Source organism: Grammomys surdaster, unplaced genomic scaffold, assembly GCF_004785775.1.
Source record: "Grammomys surdaster isolate TR1022 unplaced genomic scaffold, NIH_TR_1.0 1164, whole genome shotgun sequence".
NCBI lineage: Eukaryota > Metazoa > Chordata > Mammalia > Rodentia > Muridae > Grammomys > Grammomys surdaster.
Genome location: NW_021605583.1, coordinates 4489981 through 4510407, shown reverse-complemented (window position 1 = coordinate 4510407; position 20427 = coordinate 4489981). Strand labels below are relative to the sequence as shown.

General features: G+C 44.7%; 1 protein-coding gene across 1 annotated transcript in view; it reads left to right on the top strand.

The window, feature by feature from the left end:
* The window catches only part of Sik3 (SIK family kinase 3), a 213389-nt gene that overhangs the window by 104975 nt on the left and 87987 nt on the right, over positions 1-20427 (top strand). Inside the window, exons 2-3 of the mRNA XM_028783636.1 lie at positions 5274-5390; positions 8728-8791. Of these exons, the coding sequence (XP_028639469.1) occupies positions 5274-5390; positions 8728-8791 (181 nt within the window). The remainder of the gene's footprint in view (positions 1-5273; positions 5391-8727; positions 8792-20427) is intronic.

Sequence of the window (20427 nt, the reverse complement as noted above, 5' to 3'; positions counted from 1 at the left end):
TTGAGTAATATGTTTCATTTAATATAATATCTAAACTCTTATTTCCACATTTAATCAATAGAAAAGTGAATTGGTGAGCTTACAGTCCTTTAGTAACACTAATGTGATAAATGGTATATATTTGTATCTCCATTGTGTGCGCACTGGCTACATTCAAATGCTATGTAACCATCCGTACCTGGTGGCTGCTGTATAAGATTAGACATATCTAGAGCATTCAGTAATTCTAGAGGTGAGCTGAGAACAATCTGGAGGAAATAAAATTTGTTCTAGAAACAGACCCAACAATTACCTTCATGTTAATACAAAATCATGAGTCCACTGAGAAAACTCAGTGGCAGAAACTCATCTCCCCATGGTTTAAGAGTTGAGTCAAGAGTGTCAACCTTTACACAATGGAATACATGAAGACATTTCAGTGAGAGAAACAGCTTCTTCCCTTTAAAGATGCCCCCTCTCCCTCTCTCTAGACCATATGATGCTCCTCTTGGAAGCACCTTACACTCTCTCCACCACCTTACCCCCTAGTCCCAGCACCCTTCCCCCACCTTCATCTCTGGAGCTATGTTTGCATCTCCAGACTAGTCTAAGGGACTGTGTCCCTCCGCTCCCTCTTTTTTTAAAAACACTTTTCCTCTTACATAGGTTTTTTTTTTTTTTTTTTTTTTTAAGCTGTGGATTTGTCATAGTGTTTCACTGAAATCTCCACCAGGGGTTTTTGCCGGGGAACTGTGGTTGATTTTGATCTTAGAGCTGAACTTTTTTTCCTGGCGTATTGGTTTGATTCTGCCACTGTGTCTTTCCTCAGAATATTGTGTCAGAATATGCAAGAGAATGAATTGCTTTGGGGGAAGAAACCACTAATTCTTTTTTCATCCTCATTCTGTGTGCATCACTGCGTTGCAAAATGGAGGCAAGGGTTAAAGCCACTGTGGTTTTCAGAAGTGAGAACTCCGGGGACTGGCCCCTCCCCTCTAGAGTGAGTAGGAAAGTTCTGGCTTTGGCATGAGCTGAACTTCATGTCTTTCTTACCAGATGCCAGTTTAAAAAGAATTCGTTGAAGGGAAGTATCTTGCAGAGGGAAATTCTGAGGAACGTTCGCAATCTGCATCTGTTTAGCAACCTATTTGATGTGATGCCATGTTTAGTTAATGTTAGAGCGTCAGTTCACACAGTCAAGCTCTCTGCGAGGGCAGAGGATTCTGTGGAGAAGAGATTAGGCTAGAAGATGCACAGGACTGTGCACTGTGTCTGTTCCCTTCTTGTTAATAGTTTCTGTGTGCATGTGTGAGTGTGTGACCTTCAGACTTCCCCCTCTCATCTCTAAAGACTTACTCTCTGGGGGCCTGGAGAGATGGCTCACAAGTTAAGAGCACTGAGAGCTCTTCTTGAGGACCCAGGTTCAATTCCCAGCACCCACAGAACAGCTCACAACCATGTGTAATTCTCTTCACAGAGGATCCAACTCCCTCTTCTGGCCTCTGAGGGCACCAGGCACACACACAGTACACAGACATACATCCTGACAAAACAGCCATAGCTCTAAAAATGAAAACATGCTCTTTGGAAGTTTGTCTAGTTACCTGCAGGCTTACTTCTGCTATAGCACGGTCCATTTTTAAAGGAGCCCATGTGTGCTTTAAGCTACAACTTTTATTATATATTCTGCAGCTGTGAAAAAAATCCATGTTCAGTATGCTGTTCTGGTGTTCTCAAAACAGTCCTGCTGCGGGCCAGCCCTGCTCTCTTACCTCAGGTTTTTGTTTTTTGTTTTTTGTTTTTTTGTTTTTTGTTTTCTGTTGTTCCTCCTCCTGCTGTTTAGAACCCTTCCTTTTCCTGCTTACAGCTAGGGTCTGCCATTGTCTCAAAATACTTGAGTGCTTTTAAGGGCTGGGGCTCCTTAGTAAGGCGGGGCAGGGAAATGCACAGTACTCTCTTAGGCACAGCCGCAAGTTAGGCCTCGCTGTGGTTTCCATCCTGTGGTTCAGGATGACTTTCCTGAATGGAATTCATTTTCCCTCAGCTCTGTGCCTTCCAGACTCTTTACACATTGGCTGGTAGCAAGCCAGGAAGCTCTCCGTGCTCCCACAACTTGTCGGCTACTTTACTTCTGGCCCCTGGCTTGCCCTTTGAAAAAGGAATTGATGTTTTGAGTCAGAATTCTGTTGCTTAGTGAAGCCAGTCTAATTCATGTCATAGAATGCTCAAAGTTTAAGGCCACATTCCAGAAATATTGAAAGAACATCAGTACCTATGTGCGTAGAGCCTTGCCCTATCCCCTACTTATCTGTAGGTGGTTGTTTTCAAGACCCTGAGGGGGTTCCCGGAGCTGTAGATAGTGGCAGCCCCCTTCTTCCTCATTAATAAAATAGAATAGTGCTGGGCAGTGGTGGCGCACGCCTTTAATCCCAGCACTTGGGAGGCAGAGGCAGGCGGATTTCTGAGTTCGAGGCCAGCCCGATCTACGTTCCAGGACAGCCAGGGCTATACAGAGAAACCCTGTCTTGAAAAACCAAAAAAAAAAAAAAAAAAGAATAGTTCTAACAGTATACGGTAGTAAAAGTTACACAAATCTGGCAAATATGCACGTTATCTTAACATCAACCAACTGTAGATCTTAGCAGCTCTAGTTCATGATTTCTGTTCCGTTTCTGTTGTTGGTTTCTTGAGACAGAGTTGTGCTACGTAGCCCAGGCTGGCCTCACACTTACGATCTTCTTGCATGAATCTACGTAGTGTACAGGACTCCAGGCATGCGCTGTCTTGCCAGGTTCCTTCTAATGAAGGTGAGAAGGTAAAGGAAGGAAGCCCCTCTTAACTGCCCTGTGACACCCCGGGACTGCAGAGTTGCCAGCATGGCTGCTCTTGTACTTTGGGGTACTTGCATCAGTAAGACAAGGCTCGCCTGGGCATGAGCTGAGTGATTCTGAGTCATAGGATCGATCACAGGTACAGCACGGGTGTGCTGTGTGAGATGATTCCTGCCCCTTCAGGACAGGACTGCGTATATACAACGTCCTCAAGCTTGCTAGACTGCCGTGCAGCTTAGAACCTGCATTGCTTATTTCTGTAATTTTCCGTTTAATATTTTGAGATTGAAGTTAGTTGCTACCTGAAGCTATATAGTGTGTGAAAATGGGGGTTAGGGCTGGGCGGTGGTGGCGCCAGCACTTGGGAGGCAGAGGCAGGCGGATTTCTGAGTTCGAGACCAGCCTGGTCTACAGAGTGAGTTCCAGGATAGCCAGGGCTATACAGAGAAACCCTGTCTCGAAAAACCAAACCAAAAAAAAAGAAAAAAAGAAAAGAAAATGGGGGTTAGGATGGTGCCAATCTCGTGTATGTCTGTCACAGGCCAGACACTGTTAAGCAGGTTGCGTGCATGACCATAGTTAATCCCCAGCATCCGTTTAGAAAAGCTTCTGCTTCCACGCCCATGTTTTACAGAGAAGGAGCTACAGGAGTTAAAATAACTTGTTCTATGTTGTACAGTAAGAGACCGTTCTAAACTTTTTAGTGTAAGCAACTTGGCTTCTTTTTGGTCCTTGGTTGTGGTCCTATATCCAGTACAGGGCAAAGCTCCACCTTTCAGTGTTTCGTGGACTCCTTGTCTCCTTTACCCCAAGGAGCAGACCACAGTTTGACGCTTTGGGGGAATTCTGTATAGAGGTACTGTTTGCCATGGTACAGTTTGGGGAGCTGTCCCAGGAGAACAGGTGCAGGTGCCAGACCAGCTGGTGGAGTGATGTCTGCGGATCGGTACAGTGACCAGTAGAAATGCCTGTGGTCGAAGGTCATGTGTCGTGGGCCTCACAGATCCAAGAGTTGCCAGTAGGTGCCGGTGATTCTGCTCTAAATGTCAGGCTCTCTCCCGCTCCTAGTTCCTTCTCTTGTCTAAGCCTCCTATGCCCCGAGCTTCTCTCTGGCCCATAGGAGATGCCAAGTCTTGGAAATCACAGCTGTGCCCATTAGTCCTGGAGCTAGAGATACACCCAGGGCCTTGAACACATTCCTCCAGCAGGCTTTGAGTCCTGGCACTGTGCTGAAGCCTGCCTCTTTGTGCCTTGCCTCCCTCCGGCAGTCTCCATTCTGACATCTGAAAAAAAACTGCAAATCAAGTCACCTTTGGCCAGGCATCCATACCCGTGGCTAACTCACAGTCGTCATGCTCTGAGCTCTACGTTTAGTTAGCTAAATTTAGTTTTACTAATATCGTTTTATGTTTTAAGTAATTGAAACTAAGACACAGAAACATTTGAGAAAGTTTAAGATTTAGTGACACACATGCGCCTTTAATTCCAGCACTCAGGAGGCAGAGGCAGGAGGATCTTTATAAGTTTGAAGCCAGCCTGGTCTAGAGAGCTAGTTACAGGTCAGCCAGGGTTATGTAGAGAGATCCTATCTCAAAACATTGAGAGAGGGGAGTGGTAGGGGTTTGACTTAGTGGATTGAAAGAAAGTTCGTCATCTTTCATTCTGTTTTAAAATGTCTATGCTGTGACATGGTGAGTCACTCACATAATCTCATAATCTTTTTAATTCAGGGGGCCCTGAAGTAAAAAGGTGGCAGTTGAGACCAGCCTTGGCTACACAGTCTGAAGAAAACCAGTGTATGCTGTGTGGTGTCTTGTTCTGAGGCAGTGCATTGGGGTTCATAGGATATTAATGTCGATTTCTTTCTAAAGGCAGACCACCTGGGTGTGCCGCACAGTAGTTTGTTAATGAGTAAATGTCAGGTTCACTGCTTACTCTCTGTGCCTTAGTTTCCATATTAATAAAGAAGACTCATAATCACACAGGCATTATGAGGTTTAAGAGAATTGTCCACGTAAGGCAGTAGGAGTTGTCACCGTCACGTGGTGAATGTTCTGTATAGCTGCTGCCACCAACTCTGCCACCCCTGTTTTTCCTCCTCCTGCTGGCACCTTAGCGACTCCTCAGACCTGTCACACAGGCTTCGTCTTCACAGGAAGCCCTCCCCTCTGCTCATGGAAGCATAGTTTGACCTAGGGCTGGCCACATTGTTCAGTAATGAGATGTTCTGTCCTGGGCTTTTACTGTGTAGGCAGCTTAAGAATTACAGAGCATCCATCTGCTCTTGGAGCCTATCCGTTGAGACAAACTTCCTTGGAATCCATATCCTGCCTTTTAAAGAGTTACACCATTTTATTACTTGACATCCTGAAAACACAATGCTAGCCATTTAAAGTGGGTTTAAATTTCTTGAGTAAACTGCTTTTAATAACGCACCCATCTGTTTCCTTCCTCTGTTGCCAGGTTGCTATTAAAATCATAGATAAGAGCCAGCTGGATGAAGAAAACCTGAAGAAGATTTTCCGGGAGGTTCAGATAATGAAGATGCTTTGCCATCCACACATCATCAGGCTCTACCAGGTAGGAGAGTCGGGAGCCCAGCGCGGCCTACCAGAAAGGCTGCCATGGGGAGGATGGGGTGCGGGGGTCAAGGGCTGCCATCTGAGCACCGCCCCACCCTTCTTCCCTGCTCTCCTGGGAGCTTCACCCGTGTCCTGTGAGTCTGTCCTTTGACTCCCCCAAGCAACACCCAGACCCAGAGAGTCTAAGGCTAAGAGTTTCCTTATGTGATCAGAGTTCCTCAGCATCATGGAAACGGAAAAGGAACAGAGACTAGGTTATCGCCTCATGTGATTATTTAAACACTAGTGTAAACTCTGAATTACGGATGGTGAAGAATAGCTCAAGAATGAGTTCGCACCCCAGTCAGCCCCCAGCCCTCTTCTCTTTTCTAGATGAGTCCCGGCTTGCTTCTCCAATTGCTTTTGATAATTTGGAGGTAAACCTCATATCATGAAAGAGATTTCTGTGGTAGTTTTCTTACCTTCCTAAGAAGCAAGCCTGCTTTGCACCACCATCAAAGCGCTTATGGCAAAAAGCAGTGCATCTTTTGGGTGGAATTTCAGACTGACCAAAAGGATGAACCTTGCCTTAGCAGGCTGGTGGAAGAGATATTTTTGGGGAGAGGTGGGGTTTCTCAGATTGCAGCGTGTGGCGTGTGTTCAGCCAGCCCGCTCACAGCTCTGCAGCAGTAGTCATCTCCAGAGTTGAGGGATGTGGGCTTGCTGCTGGGAGTCAGCAGTTGATGTTTCCTGACCCAGGTGAGTGTGAGGCCGGAGAAGCATGCCCGCACTATGGCACACATGCATAGCCTGGCGATCTCTATGGAACAGCAAACATGTATTGAGAGATGGGTGGTTAAGCTGTTGCTCCCCTCTCTGGAGTCAGCTGCTCACAGGGTGAGATGAGTTCCCTCAGTCAGACCTGTTGAAGTGTATCTTGATAAACAATAGTGACAAAAGCTACCTTCTAGAAGAAACAAATTTAGAATTCTCCCTGCTGCTGTCTGAAGGCCCTGCACAATGAGAGGCAGGTGTCTGACCCTTGGCTCTTTGCCTGTCTTGGTGGAGTGAATGAAATTGAGTATTTTCTCCGGTGTTTATTTTGTTCACTTGTTCTTACTCTGTAGCCCAAGTTGGTCTCTCACTCATAACCCTTCTACCTCAGCCTCCCTGACTGCTTGGGACTAAAGGTGTGTGCATGGCCACTCCAACAGCTGAATAAACAAGGACTCACCTTTTAAAGTAGGCATCCTAAAGTAATTGTGGATTCAGGCTGACCTGCAGGATGCTGCTTTGTCCTGAAGAATTCATGGAAGTTTATATGATCCTACTAGATTTATGATCAAGTTCTTCAGTCTGGCCTGTTGTGCCTCAGGTCGGATCATTTGCTTTCTCCAGCTCTGACTTTGACCCAGCCTTCTTTGAGTTTGTTTTTGTTTTGCCTTCTGGTCCTAGAATTGTTAACATGATTCTGAGCTACCAGAGTGCAGGACTAGAGGGTGTCTCTCTGTGGGATCAGGGCTGTCTCCTCAGATTTTTAGAGCGAGCAAGTGTGAATAACTTACCAGAGACATCAGTTATAAGTCCCTGAGAAGTTTAGTGGTAAAAGAACATTTGCAGATAATGAGACTTAAGCAAAGGGAGGGGTACAAAGGGAACAAACAATACAATATTTTTTCTGAGAACCTGCAATGTATTTAATATAGAACATTTTTTTGTCATATAAGTGAATTATGGAGACGGGTCTCTCACAACAAGGACACAGCTGCTTTACTTGAAGATGAACTTAAAATGTACTCATACAATGGATTATTCTAAAGCCATTAAAAAGAAAGGCAGGCAGGCAGGTAGAACATGTCTGTAGTCGTAATACTTGGGAGGCTAAGACAGGATCACAAGTACAGCCCAGGCTGGACTGTGTAGTGAATTTCAGATTAGCCTGGTATATAATAGGTATATAATAGTATGTTCCTCTCTCAAAAAACAACTCTTCCAGTCAACCAATAAACACACACACACACACACACACACACACACCCTCACACGTGTTCCCACTCTGCACATGTGTGGTATTGATGTTTAAAGATAAAAAAGAAAGCATCCAGCAAGCAAGATAATTAATGGACCACATGCAGTAAAAGTGTGGGTCTAGGAGCTTGAGAGACTGCTTTTCCAGAGGTCCTGAGTTCAACTCCCAGCAATCACATGATGGCTCACAACCATCTGTAATGGGATCTGATGCTCTCTTTTGCTGTGTGTGGAGACAGCTACAGTATACTCATATATATAAAATAAATAAATAATTCTTTAAAAAAATAATGTGGGTCTGAATTGAGTAACCTGTGGCTAGAGCCAGGAGTGGCCAAAGTGACTGAGGAACTAAACTTTTAAGAGAAAGTTTTTTTTTTTTTAAATTTATTATATACATTGGTGTTTTGCCTGGATGTCTGTGCATACGTGGGTGTGATCCTCTGGAATTGGAGTTACATAGACTGTTACAAGCTGCTATGTGGGTGCTGGGAATTCAACCTAGGTCCTTTGGAAGAGCAACCAATGCTTGTAACCCCTGTGCCATCTCGCCATCCCCAATGTAATTTATTTTAGCTTAAGTTCATTTTAAGGTAAAAACTGAAACAGTTTAAATTTTTTTTGATTGTTGAAGGGATAATGTTTTCAGCATACTGATGTAAACTATGACCGTTGTTTCTGACTTCTGTTTTAATTGTGGCCTTAGATAACATGGGAACTACAGCTCGGTTGTATTCATCCCAGCATCCTCAGGGAGGTGCCCAGTGCTACCACTGTCTGTGAGAATGAGTGTAGACAGGGGTAGAAGTCTTTGGCCTTCAGTTTATGTACTAGGAGCTTAAAATGTTTACAATGATCCTGACAAATTCATACATGACATAGAAGGTTTGGAAAAAAGCAAAACAGCCCTGACTATGAATTTTTTAAAAGTTGCGAAATAGACTGGACAAAGTACACATGGATGAATTACATTATTGAAAGGCTTGGTATTTTACGGGATCCCCCCCTTTTATGAACAAATGGTCCATGAGAACGAAATTCACATTGCCATTTAGAAATCAAGTCTCCTGTGTGGTTTCTGGATGGTCTGCAATGATCCAGTGTTCTTCTCCCTAAGGCTCTCCCACTGGGCTGCTGATGCGTGAGGGGCGCCTTGAGTTGTAAGTGATGTTGAAATTGAACTTTTATCTAGTTCTTAACAGCGTCTTTGCTTCTCAGCTCATCGGGTTACAGAGACCTGCGCTGAGCAGGGCTGTTACCGTCAGCGTCACTGGTTCTACTGGACCAGCCTGCCACCTGTGTCACTTCAGTCTCTTGTCTTTGCACAGGTCATGGAGACAGAGCGCATGATTTACCTGGTGACGGAGTACGCTAGCGGAGGGGAGATATTTGGTAAGTATTTACACTGCATCCTTTAAACAACCCTTGAGCACACTGTGCCAACCCAGAGTAGCTGTCCCGTGTCTCAGCCACTCTCTCAGCTGTCGTCTAGTGCTGCCACCTGCAGCATCATGGTAATTTCAGGATTTGTTTGTTCAGCAGTTAAAGCCCTCCACTGTGTTTATTCTTGAGCAAAGGTGTTTCGTTTGCTCCAGTTAGATGTTAATGGTTGAGATAAAAGATCTCAAAGCCAAATGTTCCTGCCAGCCATGTGACTGAGGGTCTTTCCTATTGCCAGGCTGTAGCTGAGGTTGCCGGGGTGATGGCGATCCCACATATGTGGGAGCCCCTGGTCTGAGGAAGGGCCCCACATTCTTAACCCTTGTTTATCTATAACCTTGAAACCTGTCTCTTGCTGTGTGCACACAGTCCCACATGGCTCTGATCACCTCCCTCCTGTAGCTTCTGTTTCTTCTTGGCTTGACCTTTGTATATCATGAGATTTTGTTCCAGGCAAACCTGACTTGGACTAAAGAAAGAATTCTCTGTGCTGACAGCAATTAATACTGCTCAATAGATATAAAAGGCAGATTGTCAAACTTAAATTCCTGCCTCTCATAAGAACCAGTACTAATTTACAATACGTTTAGAAGTATGATATCACTTTCCTCGTTAATTTATTTATTCACTTTATATCCTGATCCCCCCACCCACCCTGTGACCCTCATAAATTCCTCCTCCCATTATCCCTCCCCTTTTCCAAAGGGGAAGCCTCCCTTGTGTACCACCCTGCCCTGGGACATCTAGTAGAAGCAGGACTGTGTGGATCTTCTCCCATTGAGGTTCGACCTGGCAGTCCAGCTAGAGGAAGGGGAGGGGTCCAGTGGCAGGCAGGTCAGTCAGAGAGAGCCCCACTACAGTTGTTAGAGAACCCACATGAAGACCAAGCAGCACATCTGTAAATGTGTAGAGCACCTTGTCCAGCATGTGCATGTTCTTTGTTGGTGGTTCACTCTCCTTGAGCCGCCATGGGCCCAGGGCAGTTGACTCTGTAGTTCTTCTGTGCTGTCCTTGACCTTTCCCGCTCACTCAGTCCTATCTCACTCTTCCACAAGACTCCCCAAGCGCTGCCTGAGGTGTGGCTGTGGGGCTCTGCACTTGTTTCCATGCACTGCTGGATAAAGCCTCTCAGAGGACAGTCACGCTAGGTTCCTGTCGACAAGCGTAGCGGAGTATTATTAATAGTGTCAGGGGTTCACTCTCTCCTGTAGGATGGGAGATCGTGGGTCTGTCATTGGCTAGCTCTTCCCTCAGTCTCTGCTCTGCTCCATCGTGATCCCTGCACAGCTTGTAGGCAGGCACATCTTGGGTGGAAGGTTTTGTGGGTGGGTTGATGTCCCCCTCCTTCCACTGGAAGTCCTTTCTGGCTACAGGAGATGGCCACTTCAGTCTTTATATCTCTTATCCCACTTTTAAAGTAGACATTCTTTTTAATTAATAGCTACGTGATGTGGTGGTGGGGGCGGGGGTGGTGGGAGCGGTGTGTGTTTGTGTGTGCATTTGTAGGCTAGGCCAGACGTGGTAATGCATACCTTTAATTCTAGCACTGTGTGTGCAGAGGCAGAGGGATCATATTGAATTCTAGATCAGCCTGATGAATATAGTAACGAGTCAGCCAGGGCTACATGGAAAGATCCTGTCTCAAAAAACTCCCCATCAACTTTTTTTTAGGCAAAGTATCATTGTCACTTCTATCCCCCCCTCCTTTAACGGAGGACCCGTGTTTCTTCCTCTTACCTTTAAACGGCTATGTTTTTGCTTACTTTATGCTAAAGTTAATGGCAATGAACTAAAATTTTTAATCCAAATAATGTTCAAAGAGATACTTCATTTCAAAGAAATTAGTGCATTGAAATCTCAGAATAATAATATTGTATATCAAGAAGATAGTGTAGGCTGGGCAGTGGTGGCGCACACCTTTAATCCCAGCACTCGGGAGGCAGAGGCAGGCGGATTTCTGAGTTCGAGGCCAGCCTGGTCTACAGAGTGAGTTCCAGGACAGCCAGGGCTACACAGAGAAACCCTGTCTTGAAAAACCAAAAAAAAAAAAAAAAAAAAAAAAAAAGGAAGATAGTGTAGGCTTTTAGTGCATATGATAGTTACAAGCTAGTTACTTTGGAGGTGATGGCTCCATATCAAGACCCTGATTTTCCCTCCATGAAGAAATCTAATAGAAGACAAACAAGGAAATGTACGTGTATCTTAGACTAGGGGAATGCAAGCTGTGAGGTCTTTACATGAGCATAGCAGTGCTATAGAGAACATAGCCGTCCTCCTGGTTTAATGAGTCCATGGAGCGGAGAATAGAAGCATGCTAGAGACTGTGGGAGAAAGAAATCCCCTGATACTGCTGGGGAATACATGGAGGCCTGACATTCAGCACACTCTGCTGAAACTGCTTCACTTGGGGGTCACAAGTGTACCCACTAGCAAGTGGGCTACTCTTGTTACCTAACTCCTTTTATAAGCTTTGTGCTGGAAGCAAAGCATCTCTGAAGCCATGAGCTGCCTATTAGCCATGTCATAGGAAGCCTTTGTTCATTTTGTTCATAGAGAGCACTGGTAACCTTGGCCCGTCTAGTGTTCCTGACATTCTAGGCAAGCACACTGCACGTGTGCTTGGGAGAGCAGTTCTTTTCTGTTTGATTTTTCAAGACAGGACTTCTCTCTGTAGCCTTGACTTTCTCGGAACTCACTCTGTAGACCAGGCTGGCCTCAAATTCATAGCAATCCACCTGCCTTTGCCTCCTGAGTGCTGGGATTAAAGGCATGTGCCACAATGCCTGGGAAGAAAACAGATTTTTTTTTTTTTTAAACATTCATTTATTTATTTTATGTGTTTGAGTACACCACCATTGCTCTCTTCAGACACACCAGAAGAGGGCACCAGACCCCATTATAGATGGTTGTGAGCCACCATGTGGTTACTGGGAATTGAACCCAGGACCTCTGGAAGACTAGTCAGTGTTCTTAACTGCTGAGCCATCTTGCCAGCTCAGTGAAAACAGATCTTAAAAGGAAAGATAACAGTCCTTTTGGTCATAAACCCTTTGTGTCTAGGTAGCTTAATACATGAGTTCACAGAACACAGTTTTAGTATTTTTTAAAAGGAAATATCACACAATTATCTGTTACAACATAGCATATAATTATACATGTGAATATATTATTAATTGACATGATTAATATTGGTGTGTGTGTGTGTATGTGTGTGTGTGTGTGTGTGTGTGTGTGTGAGTATGCATGCCTGGACACGTGTGTGGAGGTCAGAGTACAACTTGCAGGAGTTGCTTCTTGCCTTCCACCTTGTTTTGTGTCCAAGTTTCCCTTGTTTCTACCACGTCCCTGTCACACTAGGCTAGCTGTCCCATAAGCTTGTGGGTGAATCTCCTGTCTCTGACTCCCGTCTCAGTGTAGAGACACCAAGACTAGGCATATTGCAGCACCTGACTTATCACATGGCTTCCGGGGATCTGAACTCTGACCATCATGCCGTAGGGAGAGCTCTTTCACCTACTGAACCATCTATCTCCTTGGCCCATAGTAGACTGTTTAATGATCCAATTTAAGAAAAAAACAAGTTGTACTACCCAAAGAAATTACTAAAATCTCATAGAGATTTGTGGAGGAGCTCTGTGACCGGATAGCTTGCCTAACTGTGCCAAGGCCTGGGTTTGGTTACTATCGAATCAAACCCCAAATGAGACGAACAAGAAGACTGGGCGAGGCTAAGGTGTCTCGTGGCGCTGGTGTTCTAAAGTATCTGTGTCTACAATACGAGAGGAGGTACTTAGTTAAGAAGGGAGGCTGAGGGCTGAGGTGTAGTTTAGTGAGAATAACTTGCCTAGCAACTGTGAGACCCTGGATTCCATTTCAGCAAAGCTGAGTGAGGGGCTTGGGGAGGTGGTTGGTGTGATGCAGGGGGCCTTAGGGATGAGTAGGTTCAGATCAGACCTTTGCCACATACCTGCTCTTTTGCTTGAGGCAAGTTACCCAATAATTCTTGGACTCAGTTCCAAGGTATTAGTTTTAGAATAAGGTCTACAGTTGTGAAGATGGACTAGGACTCGTGATATGGCATAGTTATAAGTCCTGCCCTCTGTAGGTCCCTAGGTGTGACCTCCAATTTCGGGTGATGGGAGTGAGTGTAATGAGCCAGCATGTAGAGAGCGTTGGCAAATGCTTCCTTTTGCCTTCATGTTAAAGAACAAATGGGGGTGTTCAGGACAGCCAGGGCTACATAGAGAAACCCTGTCTCTAAACAAACAAACAAATAAACAAAAGACAAAACCAGAAAAATAAAACAAAACAAAAAAACAAAAACAAAAAAAAACAACCAACCAAAACAAAAAAGTTCTAAAACAAACAAAGAGAAATGGCGGACAATTTTCAGCATGAGTCATGCAGAATTCTCACCAGCTGCCAAGTAAAACTGATGAGAATTATTTTTAAAAGTCTATAAACTGGGACCGAGAGATGGCTCAGCAGTTAAGAGCATTGACTGCTCTTCCAGAGGTCCTGAGTTCAATTCCCGGCACCCACATGGTGGCTCACAACCATCTGTAATGGGACCTGATGCCCTCTCCTGGTGTGTCTGAGAGAACAAAGTGTACTCAATTACAAAAAATTAAAAAAACAAAACCACAAAAAAACTCTACAAACATCCTATGGACAAGCAGAAAATGAAATAAAAAGCCTTTAATCAAGAACATCTATGAAAATTCAGTAAGAAATGAGAGTCTGCATTCTTGAGCCAGTCCTTTGCAAGGCACCTCAGCCTCCCCCACTCTCCCATTCCTTCCTTGTGTGCACACAGGCTTGGTGAAGTAGAGAGAGATTCCAGTCTGGACGAACAGCCAGGTCTTCTTAGTACTGGCATCTGAATAGAGGGCTGTCCTCCAGGGTAGAGCAGAACATTAATATCTGGCATCTTTCCTGTTACCTGTTGGGGAGGCCGTGTCCTGAAGACAGAGTGCAGTTGAAGTGGGGTCTCCCTTCTGTGGGGAGAAGTACATCACTCCTGCCTTGGGTCATAAGACAGTGCATTCCTGCCAGCTGGACTCAGGTGACATCAGGCCACCTTCTCATTTCCTTTCATTGCGCTTCAGCTTCCAGAGTTTGGTTGTTGCTCACAAGTTGCCTTTGACTCCATATCTAGCTCCAGCCATTAACTCAGAGAGAGAAAAAGATCATAATGCAGACAGGGAGACCCCAATGTCTTCTCGAAGGACCTGCCTTCATTCACAAGTGGGAGAGAGGGTCAAGCATCACACCCTCAGTAACAGTAGAGTTTGTTCTGAGAAGCACCTGAGGACAGAGATCCATGAAGCCGCCTCAGCCTGATGGCCCACAGCAGAGTCCCTCAGATAAGACCTCTGGAAAGAGCTCTCCTGAGTCAGAATTTTTTTTTTTTTAAATAAAAGCACTGATCAGAAAGCATTCCTTCAAAGGAACCAGTGTTTGATTATATTGTTTGTGAAACTACTCACACCTCAGAACAACACAATAGGCAATCAGCTAGCAGTTAATGGAGTTGAATGGCTGGGTTTGGTTAAGAAAAGGGGTGGAGAGACTTCGGTTCTAACCACTGAGATCTCAGGATTTGCCAGGCTGTTTTGCCCAGAAGAGAGGACCCACATCCTAAGAATATGAATCCAGTCAGGTCCAGGTGGTGGAAAGGAGCAAAGCAGAGGTGTATCAGAAACCTCAGGTGTCCCCTTTGTCATCCTGAATACCCAGTGTTCAACCAAACACAGAACCCCAAACAGCAAAAGCACACACAGTTACCGGACAAGATGTAGACAACAAGAAAATGACTATTAGGCGGACAGATGCCGAAGTTATCAGAAAAAAAACCTTTTAGAAAAACACAAAGATGTTCACAGACACAGAGGGACTTATAATTGAAGCAACAATGGTAAATGAAGGAATCATAATGTCACTTCAGATAAAGAACATCAATAGGAGACATTATTTTAAAAAAGAAAACAAAATTATGGGGCTGAAAAATAAGTAAATCATTAGAAAGCCTCAACAGCAGAGTTAAACTGCCAGAAAGAAGAAACACAGACTCAAGGGTAGATCAGTAAGATTGCCACAGTGAAGTACAGAGATGAGCAGAAGGAACTAAAGGCAGCTTCCAGAATTGGTGTCAGTCAGGAGCATCCTCTGCACAGAGGGAGGAGACAGGCAGGAGCATCATGTGTGCACAGTGGGAGGAGACAGGCAGAGTATCCTCTGTGCACAGTGGGAGGAGACAGGCAGGAGCATCATGTGTGCACAGTGAGAGGAGACACAGCACCTTCTGTGCACAGTGGCATTATCAGGGAGGTGTAGAGACAGAGGCAGAAACTGTAAGGAAAAATGGCTATGAAACTAGCAGACAGTCTAAAAAAAATGGCAGCCCACATGTCCAAGAACCTCAAGGACTTTCAAACGTAGCTTAAATACAAAGGCCCACAAATAGGCACATCACAGGGAGAACTGATGGGGTTAAACAAAGGAGGAATTTTGTGATTTTAAAAGAAGACATTTATGTTTTGTCTCTTGATGTCTATGCTTTAGCAGCAGAAGTTATACAAGTGTGACCGGGTTAAATGATCATGCATTAGAATACAAAAAGCTGGAAGTCTAGATGAAATTGAAAACCAAGTGTGTTGGGCACCAGAAGGCCAGATAAAGTCCAAGAATATGGCTCCCAGCATGTTAGCTGCCAGTCACCTGTTGCTGTTGCTCTTGGGAAATGGAGCAAGTTCAACTGTGGAACTGAACCTTAAATTTAGGTTCACAGTGCCGTTTGAATGGCAGCTAGAGCACTGTTTGAGAGGTTTTGGCTGGTGCAGGGTCTGCACCACAGAGAAAGCACGTGCTCCAAGATCACTGTCACTCTGGCACCAAGTGGAAGTTGAGAAGTCCCTCAGAGCCACTCAGATGTGATAAACCGCTGGAAGGACTCACAGAACTCACAGCTGTGCCCTCTTCCAGGGAAAGGATATTGGTGAAACCAGCCAAGGAAGGTGTATAGCCGGCTGGCCCAGAAGTGCTAGGTGCAGTCTTTATTGTCCTTTGCCTGGGTGTGCTTTGTCTTGGCATGAATGTGTGACAGTATGCACAGAATACTGCTTCAGGGAGGCTCAGCCTTTGCATCCACATTTTTATTTTATTTAATGTGTGCCTGATTGGTTGGTTGGTTGGTTCATTGATTGACCTCAATTTTCAGGACAATTGACATGATGTCCCAGAGTCCTACACTTAATTTCATATGGTTGGTCTTTCTAGCGCTCCTCCATTGTTATCAGACCTTCTGGCACTACTGAGGCTCCAGGCAAATAAAGACCCCACCGTACCCCAAAGCCTAGGCGAGGGCAGGCTCTTCTCTGGGCAAGGCCACGTTCTGATTTCACACACTGTACAGTACTTTCATATTTAAGTGCACCCTATTTTGAAAGAACTAAAAGTATTTCACTTTGGCCATAGTCAGTTTAGTGTTTGATTGGTAGCGTGCCATGTGTATACTCTGGACTTCTAAGACTTAGTGTGCTTGAAAAGCAGAAAAGAGCAAGTCTCACTGTTAACTTCTATTCTGTTCACGTAACAAAATGTGCTAGATACTGAGATTGAGTTCAAGGTGAGTGGTACTGCTTGCTCTCCTCTGTAATCGCTCGAAGGTCTGTAAACGCACTTCTGCAGTGCTGATGTAGAAGCTGCGATGAGCCTGTGCTCCATTCACGTTGGGAATGCCTGCCCAGGAGCCTGAACTGGGATGTGCTTTGATCAGAAGCTTTTGAATGCCAATATGATTTGGGGGTCTTTCTTTTCTTTTCTTTTCTTTTTTTTAAGCATTTCAGATTTGGGGTTTTTAGATGAGAGCTATCTGGTAAAATTTATACAAGTATGCAAAATAAAAATCAACACTGAAATTGGAAATACTGATCCCAAGCCGTGCTAGCACCAGTAGCACGGCTCTCCAGAGGCCACTGGAGGGGTCCTGAGCTCAGAGGGGAGCTCCCCAGATGCTGGGGTAGAAGGAAGCTGCCTGGTTGGTCTCATTAGCTATGTTTATGCTGACGCTGCCTAGGGGACTGGAGACTGGACCACACTTGACGTATCTGCTAGTGCTGTCCTCTCACCTAGCTCCCGTGGCTCGGCTCACTCACCAAGTCTGTCCTACGAGGGCTCCTTCTACATTTCCCTGTTCTCTGTCCTCCACTGTGAGGTCTAGGTACTGTCCCATTTCTTTCTGCAACCCTCTTTTCCCACATCTCTCTCCCACTTAATTCAGATTCTTTCCTGCATTTCCTCATTAGAGACAACTTTATCTAAACTTTGTTTTTCCTACTGGCTCACTATTCTGTATCTCATTTTTGCTTGAATTTTCCTCTTAGTTTTTATAACCAATTGACATTCATCCTTTGTTGTTGTAAGTATTATTTTAAATGGCCTCAGGCTCAGGCCGACTATCTCAGCTGCAGCGGCTCTGCCTAGCCCAGCTGTCATGTTTCTCAGCCTGGGGCCACGTGTGCACTCAGCTAGAACCAGCCCAGCCCACCAGAAACACCAGCCCTGCCACCCACGAGATGCCAGCGTGAGAGATGGCTCTGCCAATCTTCCACGCTGTCTCCGAAAGGCAGGACATTGCCCAGACCATTCGCCATCCATGCGGGCCCAGTAAGAGAATAAGACTCTAATTCTTATAGATTAATCAAAGGCTTTATATGTTTGATAATGATTAATAACAAGATGCCCATACAAAGAGAGTTGTATCCCAATTAGCTAACCTAATTATAAGTTTATAAGTTGTTCCCCACGAGTGTTCTCCATACCTGTGTGGTTCTCCATCCTCCTACATCTCTGCCCTCTCTAGCTCCTCCTCTTCCTTTTTCCTCTTCCTCTCCCAACTCCTCCTCTTCCTTTCCTTACTCCTCCCACCTTAGCTCCTCCTACAGTCCATCTACTCAGGCACACAGTAATTCGTTGTTGTACAGCATTTTTCATGCTTTCTGTGTGTACCACACATCCACATCGAGGTCATTGGACAACTTTATAGGATCTCCTCTCTCCTTCTCTCTTCACATGGGTTCCAGGGACTGAACGCAGGTTGTCCATCATGTTTCCTAACCTCCTGAGCCATCTAACTGGCCCTCACTTGCTTACGTCTGACCTTACCAAAGTACTTCTTGGCAGTAAGGAGTTTGTCCTTTATTTTTGATTCTAGAGAGTCAACATAGTCCTTATACATGATGGCCAAGAGATAGGATACTGAACCATATCCCAAGCCAGGATTATGTAATTTTTTAATAATCCTTGTCGATTCCAGAATAAATAGTTCCCACAGAAACTACGTAGCCACTAACTACTTACAGATCCCCTGAACGAGAGAAGTGAATTAAAATGGACTAACGGACGACAGCCTAACAGTCTTGCCTGCTCTTATTCAATGTGGTGTCTAACACGCACACACACACACACACACACACACACACACGCACTCCAAGTCAAGCAGAGAGCAGGCATTTTCCTGCTCCCCTTAGTCTCGTGAGTTTTTGACACGAGAGAACCACATTTGTATTTGCTATTTGAAGGCGGTTTGACTTGGAAGTAGTGGAGTGGATTGCTCAACGCTTGCTGTTTACTCGTTTATCTGACAGAGTGGAGTGAATATTGCTACTTAGCACTGCAGTGTAAAAGGGCAGCCACGACACAGTGATTCTCCCCAATGTTCTGATAGGATTGAGAAGCTAGCTAGTTTTGCAGATCACTAAATTCATAATACACAACTCCCCCAGTATGATTTTTTGAAATACATTTCCTCAAACTTCCTATCATGTGCTCTTAAACCCAGCACTTTATCCAGTAAAGCTCGCTGAACGCCAACAGAACCCATAGGCATGTAAGACAAAGTGCTAATTTAAGAGGAATCTGCCGAAGTGTGAATGATTTACTAGGAATACTCTCACTTACTTAAGATAACATTTCCCAATTGTTAGTTAAGTTTTAAAAGGGATAATTTTTCTTTGTCCCAGCCAACTCTTAAGTAAATGAGGCAGAGACTATAAGATTTATTTAACCGAGCTTTATGGTACAATATCTGAGCATTTATTAATCTGTTTTAATCCTGTGAGCTGACCTGGCTACCTCCCAGTCAAAATACCCGTGTTGCTATTGGTCTGGCTCTGTCTGCTCAGGTGTGTTCTCATGGTGTCTCTCCAACCCTCTCCCTATAGACACCTTCCCTGCCACCACCCACCTGCTGGGATTGGAAGTCCAGCCTTATTCTCTCCCCTGCTCAGTCATTGGCTGATCAGCTTTTATTGATCAAATCAGAGAATGAATGGGGAGCAATGTTTATATAACATTGAGACACGAGATTATTAGAATAAGCATTACAATGCTATGTCTGGATTGCAACCAGATATGGGGGCAGAGAAATCAGCGTTTGAATAATAAAGGATAATCTTTACCCAGTGCACAATAACACTATGCCCACACCCCAGTGGCACTAACAGGCATGAACCCCAGGAATTCCCACAAACTAATTTATTTCTGCCATGGAACATTCAAAGACTGCCAGTGGGGCAGGCGGTGGTAAAGGCAAAGTTGTATAACCATTGTATGCTGCACACTGAGGTCCATGTTGCATTGAGAATGTCTGTCTTGTTACCTTCTGAGTTTTCAGGGACATTAACATAGGCACATACTACGTGTTAGCTTGCTGTCACTCTTGAAAACATGTTATTTATTCTTTATATCCTCCTAAACAAAACTAGCATTTTCCTACTAAAGTGTTTATTCTTTTTGACTCTGAAGACTAGTTATCTGCTCAGACTTTACAGTGGAAGCAAATAACCACACCACTGAGCTTATCTGCTCACTGAATCAAACAAATCGAAGCCATTTCCTCCCTAGTTAATGTCTCGTTCGTTAGTCTGTATTTTTATTTTCTTTTTTTTTTTTTTTTTGGTTTTTGGTTTTTTGAGACAGGGTTTCTCTGTGTAGCCCAGGCTGTCCTGGAACTCACTCTGTAGACCAGGCTAGCCTCGAACTCTTGAACTCAGAAATCCGCCTGCCTCTGCCTCCCAAGTGCTGGGATTAAAGGCGTGCGCCACCACCGCCCGGCCTTTTATTTTCTTAATATTGTACATAGCTAGTTTATGTTTGTAATCTGTACAAGATGCCTGCAGAAGCCATGTGCGTTGTCAGCACTTCACTCAGGGCACTGTTGGCAGTTTTCTGATCAAGATGTTCTTTGTACCATGTGAGCTCAGTGTGTACAGAGGCTAGAGGATGGTGTCGGCCCCTTTCCCTTATCTCTACCATAGTTGGAAATCCGGTTTCTCAGTGAGCCTGTACCTCACCATTTCAGCAGGACTAGGGGGTAGTGAGCTTTAGGAATCCCCTTGTCTCTACCTTCCCAGGGGTCTGAGTACAGGCATGAACCAAACCCAACATTTTGCATGGGTGCTAAGGGTATGAGCTTGGGTCCCCATGCTTGCACAGCGGACACATTACTGACTGAACCATCTCCACGGCACTATTTGTGTGGTTTTTTAAATATATTTACATAATATATACATATTTTTTTTTATGGA